Genomic DNA, 13,022 nt, shown 5'->3' with positions numbered 1-13,022 from the left:
TTGTGTGATGCTGCAGTTTTGCTGGTCCTCATTGCGTCTGACATCGACAGACAAGAAAAATAAAAATTATTTTCACCTCTATGGGAAGAGAACCACTGTTAAAATTGCGCATGTCATGTGACCCTAAAGATTAGGTTATTATAAAAATGCCACCTTTACTAGGCAAAGCTGGATCACTTTCAAAATAGTTGCCTAGCAACAGGTGCTGCTGCCAGTGGTTGACTACACGGGATGTTCAAGACCAGAGTAGTCACCCACCATCAGCAAAAAGCACTTCCTGCTCAATTTATCCAGAAAAGACAAGAGTGCACTGAATTTGTTGTTTTTAACACTGTGGTTTATTGGACAGCCTGGGGTAACCAGCAAAATAATTTTGTGGAGGATTTGGCAAAACTACTGCACAGTAGTGAACTAGTTACCCATAGCAACCAATGAGAATGCTGCTTTCATTTTCCAAATGCCATTTGTAAAATGAAAGCTGAATTCTGATTGGTTGCTATGAGGCTTTTTGTCGATGCAGTGATAAAACTCTGCTGGAGTAAATTTAATGTACGGATTTGAGAAGATAATTTAACCCAATATCTAATGGGCTGCAGTACATTTTACATTCCACAGACCTGAAGCTCCCCCTGCCGGTAAATGAATGACACAACCCTATAGAACGAAACGCGAGAAAGAAAAAAAATTAAATCGAGGCCTGAAACGCAAACCAAGCTGCGATTGGTTAAAAGGTACCACGTGACCTAAATAGCTGTCCTACAGCGCCTGTTCTGTCACAGTCACATTATTTCATTATAATGAAATGGGAGAATTAACTCATTAGGTACTTAAAAATAAAAAATAAAATAAAAAGATTAAATTGACGCCGACATTGGCTCGTAGCGCAGTGGCCGGCGGCTGTGGGGTCCTGCGTCCGCCATATTCCTTGTGACAGGGGTCGGGGTGACCTGAGAGATGCCGGAACCCGTGGATAGAGATGTGTACCCGGAGCCTCCGCGGCAGACCCCGGTACCGAACCGACAGTCCACACTTCCGGACCCGGTACCTCTGCTGGCCGGCCTGTTCAGCTATGCCATAGATAAGCCGGTCACAGCCTTCCATGGTGAGCAGAGTCAGGGACCCTACAATCTAATGCTGGGACCTGTAGTCCTACAAACCAGTGGTTTATATGGCTTCCCACTAGAAGTGCTTGGGGTTCTACAACTTTCTTTTCAAGATCTCTGTTTTCTGTCAGTGAATAAGGAGCATTGTTGACCTCCTGAGGCTGAAAATTTATGCAGACCTAATACTTCCCACAGCTGAGGGTCTGTTACCATTGCATCTAGTCCAGATAAAACTGTGTGAGCTCAATGTATCGTCCGCACAACTCTGTTTCTTGTCCTGTTTGTTACAGTGTATCAGTGCAGGCAAAACTGAGCACTGTCGCTCACGGAGGACTCCTGCCGCTGCATGCAACTGTAACAACCCCTCAGCAGTATTACATCTGTGCAGGTTTTTAGTTTCTGGATGGCAAGATTGACTTTCTCACAGCAAGCAGAGGTAGGGTGTGCAAAGTATATCAGAAAGTTGATTAACGGCTTGATAAAGGTAGACGGTGCCCCCTTAAGTTGCACGAAAATGGTGAAGCTTGGTCAAAGGGGTGTGGATGATGGCAGCCCTTTAATTTTGGGAATTGGTGGGGGTCCAGTTCCATATGACACAAGAGGTGCAGGATTTGTCCTAATTGCTGCCCGTTGACCCCCTAGTAGCCAGTAGCGCTAAAGAACTGCCAGAGCCCCTGTAATAGCAAAACCTTTGCTTTAGGGGGCGCTCAGCAGTACTGTCTATCATCTCTATTACAGATTGGATGGAAAGTCAGCGAGCGACGAGAAGGACTCACTACTATCACCGAGAGTTCAGACGAGTCCCTGACCTGTCCCAGTGCCTAGAGGACGACTACGTGTGCCACTACGAGGCCAACAAGCAATTCAAGAGGGACTAGTGAGTACCAGAGTCCTTCCAGAAGGTAGTCACACTGGTCCAGCATGCACACAGACAGACGGACATGTAAAGAGGAGCACTCTGCAAATTTCACAAACTGCATACTTTATTAAGGAGGTACTCCGGACTACAGATGTCCATGACCTAGCCATGTCAGATCCCACTGACAGTCACACCACCAGAAGCTAACCATCCAAAAAACCGAAGGCTCGTCCAGTGCAGGTGTACCGCATGGGAACTGAGCTGCAGAACCCGGCACAACCACTATACGGTGTATGGAGCCTTGTGCTTCACTCTGTACACTGTATAATATCCGGTGCCACGGCAGCCAGAAACAGCCTATCCGTAGGGTGCCTGACCTGCACCGATCTGATATTGATGACCTATCTGGAGGACAAGTCATCAATAGCTGTAGTTCGGAGAACCCCCTTTAAATAGATCCATTTCAGAATGGCTGTACACTTTATTTTTTATTTTTCCTGCCTGATATTAAAGGGCTTGTCCATTAGGGAAAACGTTTTTAGCACCGTGCCTAAAGAAGCAGTACTCTCCCTCTCCGATCCCCCGCGGCTCCTGTTTGGGATGCTTACTGGGTCCTCGCTGGTCCATCCTTCCGGGCCAGTTCCGGCATGCGGGGAATGTCAGGAAAAGCGCGCTCTGCTGATCGTCCATTTAAAATAGCAGTCGCTGCGGAGTGGGACATTGCTTCTAAGTGTGCAGCGTTCCTATCGGGATGCCATGGCCGACTTCAAACAGCTGATCAGTGGGGGATGCCAAGAGTCAGACCCCTGCATTAATATATTGTCCTCCAGGTTCCGCCATTTTCGACTCCACAATAGCTGACAATCCAATGTGTATGAGGAACCCCCGACTCTCCCCCAGCAGTGCTAAAGAAGGATCAGAGACGTAGTCACTGGGTTTTAAGCAGTTGTCATAGAAGCCTGGGGTCATGTTAAGACTCCCATTTCACCACCTTGCAAGGATATAATAGGATGGAAGTAAAATCCCCATACACTGCAGTACGGAAGTATTGCAGTGTATTGTACAAACAATCACGTGTGTATATATATATATTTTTTTTTTTTTTAACAGTTTTGTAATAAATTAACGGGGTTTTTGGTGGGGGTCCTGGGAGTCAGACCAGCTGTACGAAGAGGCAGCAACACTCTGTGAGCACTTAGGCCTCTTCCTAGGCCGTGTTCACCAGTCACGTGACCTAGGGGCTGAGCCGTAATACCAAGCACAGCCGCTAAACAATGTGTGGCGCTAGGCTTGGTAAGCTACATAGAGGCCATGGCTTGCTCAAGCTGTTGGGATGCTGGGAGTTGTTCTCCCACTGATCTCATATTTATCATCATCCCTTTAATTTGTAAAAAGTACAACTCGTCCTGCAGACATCAAAGCTTCATACTATTCTGGCACTCAAGGGTTAATAGTGACGGTAACTATTAGCTGCATCTCCCACCTAAATTGCAGTCAACCATAGGCGATGCAGCATCAGGTCTGAACCGGCTACAGCAGCTTGTCTTCTGATAGGTCATCAGAGCGCGGCAGGAGATGACATCATCAGGGGGTCCGAGAGAATGAAAGGAGCTGCAGATTGTATAGAATTTCCCTCAATCTTTTACTGACTTTCTTCCCTTTCTGTCTTGCAGCCTCGTGGATCAGGAGATTGTGAAGATCATGCGGGAGCGCGTGGCAGCCTGCAGGTCAAGAGAAGGAGAGAGCGCCGACCAGAACTGCGCGCCACTGCTCAAACAGTACGCCGAAGTCTGCAAGGCTTATAAAGCCAGATGTAAGGCTCTGCTCTCCACTGCGATGTTAGTCTGATGTCCACTTTAAAGGGAGTCTGTCACCAACCTGACCGGTTTTAAACCGATCACATAGTTCAGTGGGACACAAAGACATGACACAGATGGTACCTTTTTGTTTTAGTTTTTCAGATCATCCAAATCGCCCAAAAAGTCATTTTGTATCATATGCTAATGAGCCGTTGCAAGTGCCCAGGGGCGGAGAGTTTGCTGAAAGTGCCCAAGTTCCCCCGCCTCACTCGCGCCTAACTCCGCCCCTCAGTAAGCTCAGGCCCGCCCTGTGGCTCTATGACATCATATTTCCCTATAGGCCGTTCGTGCAACAGAGATATGCAGTGAACTGCTGACTGCACTGGGTAGGGTGGTACAAACTACCTTTTGCTTATCTTTTATTATCAGGGTTAGTGTGAATGTTAACTTTTATTCTGCAGGCTCTACTCCTGCAAATGACCAGGGGGTGGAGCTTAGTTGGGAAGTGCGCTCTGTATTAAGCCGCTTAACAAGCCCCGCCCCTCTGCCCTGAGTGACAGCTGCATGAGACCTCTACGGCTGTCGCTCAGAGGGGAGGGGCTTGTGAGTTTCGTACGAGTGCAGCGGTCTCTTCTCTGTTTACCTGCTTGCTGTGGACATCGCAGCGGCGAGCAGTGTAGTTACACCTAAGCCGTCCCATAGAAGTGAATGGGAACGCTATAGTTGTAATTGCGCTGCACAGGTGAAACAGTGAGGAGGAGGCAGCTCTCGTACTAGTGCTGCTGATCAGAATCAGACCCCGCTGAGCTGATAACAACGACCTATACTGAGCATAGGTGAATAGGCTGGTCTATTCGTTCAGACACTTTGTTTTAACGCTGTACCTGTCTCCGTACAGCATTACAATGTATGGCCTCCTCCGTCGAAGCAAAATTAAGTTGCGCGAGACGGTGAATTAATTCTTTATTTCTGCATCTTTAAAAAAAAACTTTAAAATTCAGAATCCGAACCTCGGTACCAAACCCGAGATTTACCGAACCGACCCCCTCCCCCTCGTCCTTATGCTTATCCCAGTCCAGTAGTCAGCAGAGGAATTTACTGACACTGAGTCATGAGAACCATTCAAATGCCAAATCGCAGTCGTATCGTCCTGTGTCTCCTTCCCTGCATTGTATGATTAGTGCAGGGGAAGAAGACACAGGCTGAACTCGCTTGTTACAGCAGGACATATAGGAGCCTGGAAAGTTGGGTAACAAGTAAACCCCTTCACTGCCCTAGACCACCAGGGCCTTATTTAGTTATCTGTTCATTCCCTGAGACCACCAGGGCCTTCTCCAGTTATCTGTTCATTCCCTGAGACCACCAGGGCCTTCTCCAGTTATCTATTCATTCCCTGAGACCACCAGGGCCTTTACCAATTATGCTTTTTCCTGTTATGGACCATCAAGGACTTTAACAAATGATTAATTCGCTGCTCTAGGCAACCAGGGACTTTGCTACCTATCTTTCACTGCCCTAGACTAACAGGAATTTTACCAGCTATCCCTTTTGCTGTCCTAGACCACCAAGGACTTTATAAACGGTTCACTGCCCTAGACTACTAGGTACTTTGCTGAGCTCCTGTGGTGTTCTGCTCCCTGCCGCTGTGTATTTGGGAATTGTTTTCCCTAGATTAGATTACTGCACCAAGTCTGATGTAAAGACTGTTCTGCAGATTGCATTTTACTAGACACTAACTCAGGAATGTACAGAGATCTGAGCATAGGTGTCAGCAGAACTGTGAATTCGGCTCTGGATGAGAATAAAGCTTCAGATAACACATGGGTTCCATAATAAAAAATGCAGTAATTTCCCATTCAAATGTATCTATGAATTAATACTAGTGCTGTTTATGGTAGCCTGTATGCGATCAGCTCTGCCCTTGCACAATACAGGCTGCTGTAAATGGCGACTGTACTCTGCGGACACCACATGCTGTTGTCTGATGCCCGTGGATCACTTCCCTAATATTTTAATCTTCCTTTTCAGATGAAGACCTTGGCTTTTACGGCGGGGCCAGGAAATGCATGATGAAGCAGAAAGAGAGGATGATGGAGGAGAGGAAGGCAGCGGCGGAATAAATAAACCCCTGTACATTTTGTGTTTCACAATGGAACAATTAAAACTGAAGAATGAAAATAAAGATCTGGAGATCAGTTCTCTGGTGTCTGTGATCCGATCTGGTGCTTTCAGACACCGCATGACAAGTAGAGACTAGAGTCCTGCCGGGTTATTGAGCATCTCGGGGATATTTCAGGTTTAGGCCTCATACACACGACTGTATTTTGTATCTGATCTGCATTCTTTTTGCAGATTGCACATGGACCCATCTATTTCTATGGGTCAGCAAAAAAAAAAAATACTCATCCGTGTGCAAATAATAGAACATAGTATCATTAGCTAGAATAGCTGCCTGCGCAGTTCATAGTGTGCCCTGCGCTGATGAATGGCAAGAGAAGTCAAAGGCCCCTTTCACACGGGCATCACGGGAGAGGTCCAGATGCATTGCGGGAAACCCACGCAAGTGCGCACACAATTTCTGTCAGTTTTGTCTGCGATTGCGTTCAGTTTGTTCCACACGAGTGCAAAGCAGTTTAATGCGTTTTGCACGCATGTGATAAAAACCTGAATAATGGTACCCAGACTTCTTCACTGAAGTTCAGGTTCAGTGTTCTGTACATTTTATTATTTTCCATTATAACATCGTTATAATGGAAAATAATACCATTCTTTAATACAGAATGCTAAGTAAAACGACCATTGAGGGTTAAAAACATACTCTCCTCATAGCCATTATCTTCTTTCTTCTGGCAGGACCTGCGCCGACGTGACGTCAGCGCAGGTCCTGCTGAATGAAGATAGAAGAAAGAAGAGGATCCCGGCTGCGCAATCAAGATTTTTTTTAATTTTTAACCCTCAATGGTCATTTCACTTTGCATTCTGTATTAAAGAATGGTATTTTCCATTATAACCATGTTATAATGGAAAACAACATTGCTTACCGGTAATTGGTTTTCTCGATACCCATGACAGCACCCCATGCGACCAGGGACCTCCTATCCGGGACAGGAAACCTGAGAAGATAAAAGGTTCACACCCCCACCAAGCACCAGTGATAGTAATAAACAGTACTCCGGAGGTGAACACACTTGAGAAAAGAGAGAGAGATCCAATACGGTACATTATATCTCTTTTGACTTAAAATTGTTCATCAGGGAAATTCCCTAAGAACTTTACCGAGGAGTAGAAGGCAACTCCGTATTAAACCTATAAGGTAAATATAATATACAGTACAGACCAAAAGTTTGGACACACCTTCTCATTCAAAGAGTTTTCTTTATTTTCATGACTATGAAAATTGTAGATTCACACTGAAGGCATCAAAACTATGGATTGACACATGTGGAATTATATACATAACAAAAAAAGTGTGAAACAACTGAAAATATGTCATATTCTAGGTTCTTCAAAGTAGCCACCTTTTGCTTTGATTACTGCTTTGCACACTCTTGGCATTCTCTTGATGAGCTTCAAGAGGTAGTCACCTGAAATGGTCTTCACAGGTGTGCCCTGTCAGGTGTAATAAGTGGGATTTCTTGCCTTATAAATGGGGTTGGGACCATCAGTTGCGTTGTGGAGAAGTCAGGTGGATACACAGCTGATAGTCCTACTGAATAGACTGTTAGAATTTGTATTATGGCAAGAAAAAAGCAGCTAAGTAAAGAAAAACGAGTGGCCATCATTACTTTAAGAAATGGTCAGTCAGTCAGCTGAAAAATTGGGAAAACTTTGAAAGTAAGGGCTATTTGACCATGAAGGAGAGTGATGGGGTGCTGCGCCAGATGACCTGGCCTCCACAGTCACCGGACCTGAACCCAATCGAGATGGTTTGGGGTGAGCTGGACCGCAGAGTGAAGGCAAAAGGGCCAACAAGTGCTAAGCATCTCTGGGAACTCCTTCAAGACTGTTGGAAGACCATTTCAGGGGACTACCTCTTGAAGCTCATCAAGAGAATGCCAAGAGTGTGCAAAGCAGTAATCAAAGCAAAAGGTGGCTACTTTGAAGAACCTAGAATATGACATATTTTCAGTTGTTTCACACTTCTTTGTTATGTATATAATTCCACATGTGTTAATTCATAGTTTTGATGCCTTCAGTGTGAATCTACAATTTTCGTAGTCATGAAAATAAAGAAAACTCTTTGAATGAGAAGGTGTGTCCAAACTTTTGGTCTGTACTGTATATATATATTAATTTATTTTTGGGGGAGGAAAAATTTTGGGGGTGCCGTCATGGGTATCGAGAAAACCAATTACCGGTAAGCAATGTTGTTTTCCCCTCACCCATGACAGCACCCCATGCGAGATAAACTATTAATGAGGAAATTAGGGTGGGACCACCGCCTGGAGCACCTTCCTACCAAAGGCGGTATCCGCGTGAAGTTGGAGCCTGTAATGCTTTAAGAAAGTATGTGGGGAACTCCACGTTGCTGCTCTACAAATTTGAGCCAGAGGCATCCGCCTTCTTGGCCCAGGACGTAGCCACCGCTCGGGTGGAGTGAGCGCCAAACCCCGAAGGGGGAGAGAGACCCTGTGCTAGGTAGGCCTTGGAAATGGCCCTTTTGACCCATCTGGCAATGACTGCCTTGGACACTTTTCGCCCCTTATTTTTACCCCAAAACTGAATAAGGAGGTTTTCTTCTAACCTCCAGGCCGAAGTAGACTCCAAAAAAGCTAACAGACATCTTTTAACGTCCAGACAATGATACTCCCTTTCTAAATCATTGGAAGGATTTGTGCAAAAGGATAGAAGGATTACATCCTGACTTCTGTGGAAGTCCGTAACCACTTTTGGCTAAAAGGACGGGAGTGGCCTGATGATAACCTTGTCATCTAAGATCTGGGTATACGGTGGAAAAGCCGAGAAGGCTTGTATCTCTGAAATCCTTGTAGCCGATGTAATGGCCAGTAAAAAGGACATTTTAAAGGAGAGCACCGTGTTTAAGTCCCAAGGAGGGGACAAAGGTCTTATCGAAGGGCGGATCCTGGAGGCCGCTGAAAGAAACCTTTTTACCAAAGGATGAAGGGCCTATTATACATCGAAAAAGTAACTCAAAGCCGCCACCTGAACTCTCGGGGTGGAAGCCTTAAGCCCCTTGTCCAGACCAGCTTGTAGAAAGTCTAGGACTCTTGGAACATTTGGAGGAGAGAAAGGGTCAGGACTGATCTCTAAGAAAGAGGAGAAGACTTCCCAGATCTTATTGTATTTCCCAGCCGTAGTAGATTTCCTACTTCCCAAAATGGTGGTAACTACCGACTGGGAAAGGCCCCGACCTAACCATATCCCCCTTTCAGCCTCCACACTGCCAGTTGCAAGATTTTTGGATCGGGATGCAGAATTGGGCCTTGATACAATAGATCCTCCCGAGGAGGCAGAATCCGGGGGGGGGGGGGGTGGATCGCTAAGTTTAGGAGATTGGAGTACCAGGATCTTTTCGGCCATACTGGGGCAATCAGGGTAATTATCGCTTTCTCCTTCTGGACTTTCTTTAGGACCTGCGGAATTAGGGAAAAAGGAGAGAAGGCATAACCCTCCTCCTGAGACCAATCCTGTGCCAATCCGTCTATGGCTGTTGGATTGTCCGAACGATTCAGGGAGAAGAATCTCTCAACTTCTTTGTTCTTCCTGGAGGCAAATAGGTCTACTGTGGGGAGGCCAAGTTTTTGCGCTAACTGGGAGAATACCTCTGGGTTTAGACACCAATCTCCCTGTTTTAGCTGGACGCGGCTCAGAAAATCGGCCACTGTGTTCTCCTTCCCTTTTATGTGGTCTGCCGACAGGGACAGATGTTTCTGTTCTGCCAGCTGAAAAATCTGTCAGAGAGGGTACCCTCGTTCCACCTTGATGGTTGACGTATGCGACTGTTGTTGAGTTGTCTGAGTATAGAATTATTTTCTTGTGGGATATGCCCGGAACTATTGATTTTAACTCCATTTCCACCACCTTTAGCTCCTTGAAGTTTGAGGTGGCTTTCCTGGTGTTCAAATCCCACCTCCCTTGCCAGCCTTTGTTCTCGGAGTGAGCCCCCACCCCCATGGGCTGGCATCCGTGGTTATTAGTATCGGATCCTGAAAAGACCAGGGTACCCCTGCTGAAAGATTCTCTGGCACCGTCCACCAAAGGAGACACATCCTTGCTTCCGAGGATAAATGGAAAGTCCGATCTAGTGACTGTTTGCAACCGTCCCATTGATGCAAGACTGTAGTTTCCTCGTATGGGCCTGCGCATATGGGACCGCCGGACTTGTTGAAGTCAGGTGGCCCAGTACTGCCACCGCCTTTCTAAAAGAGCAGAGGTAAGACCTGAAGAGATCCCAAACATGTTCCCTGATGGAGATTATTTTGGTAGATGGAAGGAACGTTTTTTCTACCCGGGAATCTAATAGGATGCCTAAAAACACACAGGTCTGAGATGGTGACAGGCAAGACTTTTTCCAATTTATTTTCCAGCCCAGGTTTTTTAACAGGGAGCAGGAAACACTGATGTTTTGGTTTAACTTTTCTTTTGTTTGGGAAATAAACAGGAAATCAACTAGATATGGTAGCAACGGAACCCCTGACAATCTTAGAAAGGAGGCCACCTCTGCAATCACTTTCGTAAAGATTCTGGGGGCTTGCAAAACCCCAAAGGGTAGGGCTTTGTACTGTAGGTGTAGACACTCTCCCTGAACCCAGACTGCCGTTCTTAACATTTTTGGGGAGGACGCATGAATTGGCACATGGTAATATGCGTCCTCTAAGTCCAGAGTCACCATCCAGCAATCTCTTGATAGGAGATCTATGGTTGGTCTTATGGTCTCCATGCAAAACTTCTTGTACTTGAGAAACTTGTTCAGTTTCTTTAAGTTTAGGATTACTCGAAAGGAGCCATTGGGTTTTCTCACTAAAAAAAAGAGGAGTGTAAAATCCCTTGCCCCTCTCTGCCTGTGGAACCGGGACTACTACCCCTTTGCGCAGAAGAAGCAATATCTCTGACTCTAAGGCCTGTCTTTTGATCTGGTCTTTGGGGCAGTCTGTTTAAACTAATGAATCCCGGGGAAGGGTCAGAAATTCCAACCGGAAACCTTCTCCAATCCCTCCCAGGATCCAACCGTTTTTGGTTACCGTTTTCCAGGCTGGGAGAAAAAGAGATAATCTTCCCCCCACCTGGGACTCGGCATCATTGCTTATCCTTAGGTCTTGGGTCCTGGGACCCAACCTCCGGCTTTTTTAGGAAATATATCCTTTTCCCTCCTGTCGTACTGTCTACCCCTCTGTTTTTTATTCTGGTATTTATCTGGTGCTGTCGGTTGAGGAACCGGGAAGCCCTTCTTTCTATCTGAGGCTTTTTCAAGTATGTCGTCAAGAGAGGATCCAAAAAGTCTGTCACCTTCACAAGGTATGGAGCAGAGTCTGGCCTTCGAGCCCTGATCTGCTTTCCAGGATTTCAGCCAGATAGCTCTCCTAGCCGCATTTGACATGGCGGATGATCTGGCCGAAAACCTAATCATATCCGTGGAGGCATCTGCTAGAAAGTCAGCGGCTTTAAAAAAGGTAGGAAGGGAGGCCAAAACTTCCTCTCTTGGCTTTCTTTCACTGAGATGCTGTTCTAACCATATATGCAGTGATCTTGAAACCCAGGAGGCTGCGACAGCTGGTCTCAGGCAAGCAGAGGTTGATTCCCATGCCTTTTTTAAATAAATATCCGCTTTTTTGTCTAATGGGTCTAACAGGCTACCCAAATCATCAAATGGCAAAGCAGATTTCTTGGCGATCTTTGCTACCGGGGCGTCTACTGTAGGGGCCTTGTCCCAGATAGCTGCTACTTTCTCATCAAAGGGATATTTCCTTTTAACTGAATGTGGGATAAAAAACTTCCTGTCAGGATTATTCTATTCTTTTTTTAATTAACGCTTGGAGGTTTTCATGAATGGTGAAACATAGAATGTGTCGGCAGATAAGAACCATTTGGCCCATCTAGTCAGCCCTATATACTGAATACTATGGATAGCCCCTGGCCCTATCTTATATGAAGGATGGCCTTATGCCTATCCCATGCATGCTTAAACTCCTTCACTGTATTTGCAGCTACCACTTCTGCAGGAAGGCTATTCCATGCATCCACTACTCTCTCAGTAAAGTAATACTTCCTGATATTACTTTTAACCCTTTGCCCCTCTAATTTAAAACTATGTCCTCTTGTAGCAGTTTTTCTTCTTTTAAATATTCTCTCCTCTTACCTTGTTGATTCCCTTTATGTATTTAGCAGTTTCTGTCATATCCCCTCTGTCTCATCTTTCCTCCAAGCTATACATGTTAAGGTCTTTTAATCTTTCCTGGTAAGTTTTATCCTGCAATCCATGCACCAGTTTAGTAGCTCTTCTCTGAACTATATGGCAGAGGAAAGGCGCCTCTTGAGCACAGCACTGTGTGCTACATCAGCTGGCTGGATTCCCCTGCAGCCCCATTTATATTTTAAAAGACGCGACTAGGCTATTCCGGCGCTTTCCCCCCCACTTCCAGGTTAAGCCCCGCCCCGTCCTGCCAGAGGCACGCGCATGCACAGACGCCTCCCCGACGCTGTCAGGAAACCAGGCAAACCGCTATACAGCATGAGGGAAGCCGCTTAAACACGGCCACAGCGGCTCCCTCTGGATTGGCGCCAGAAGGCAGCAGCTCAGGAGAGCTTTCAGGCACCTGGGGAAGGCCTCCCACCGGATCAGAACCTGGGCCTCCCCCCAGCTGCAGGTGAGAACCATCTTCAGAACGTCCCATCCGGAGGACAGGAAACCTGAACTGGTGCTTGGTGGGGGGTGTGAACCTTTTATCTTAGGTTTCCTGTCCCTGATGGGAGGTCCCTGGTCGCATGGGGTGCCGTCATGGGCGAGGGGAAAATAATGAAGTTAATTGACTTTAATAGGGTCCTGGACTCATCCCTATTTATTCACATCATCTCCTTAGCAACCATCCATGAAAATCACATTGTATCCGCACTGGTTTGCGGAAGCAATGAGATTTTCATGCAGCCCCATTCACTTCTATGGGGCCTGCGTTGCTTGAAAAACAGAATATAGAACATGCTGCAATTTTCATGCAACGCACAAGTAATGCATGAAAAACATCGCTCATGTACACAGCACCATTGAAATGAATGGGTCAGGATTCAGTGTGGATGCAATGCATT

At 46.2% G+C, this 13,022-nt stretch overlaps 1 protein-coding gene across 1 annotated transcript; it reads left to right on the top strand.

Moving 5' to 3' along the window:
• The first annotated feature begins 915 nt into the window (after nucleotides 1–915).
• NDUFB10 (NADH:ubiquinone oxidoreductase subunit B10) lies at nucleotides 916–5,959 on the top strand. The gene is made up of 4 exons (XM_044304155.1): nucleotides 916–1,102; nucleotides 1,842–1,980; nucleotides 3,636–3,775; nucleotides 5,790–5,959. The coding sequence occupies exons 1-4, from the start codon at nucleotides 955–957 to the stop codon at nucleotides 5,879–5,881; spliced, it is 519 nt and encodes a 172-aa protein (XP_044160090.1). The 5' UTR covers nucleotides 916–954; the 3' UTR covers nucleotides 5,882–5,959.
• Nucleotides 5,960–13,022: the final 7,063 nt, after the last annotated feature.

Source organism: Bufo gargarizans, chromosome 8, assembly GCF_014858855.1.
Source record: "Bufo gargarizans isolate SCDJY-AF-19 chromosome 8, ASM1485885v1, whole genome shotgun sequence".
NCBI lineage: Eukaryota > Metazoa > Chordata > Amphibia > Anura > Bufonidae > Bufo > Bufo gargarizans.
This window is presented reverse-complemented; position numbering and strand designations above follow the sequence as displayed.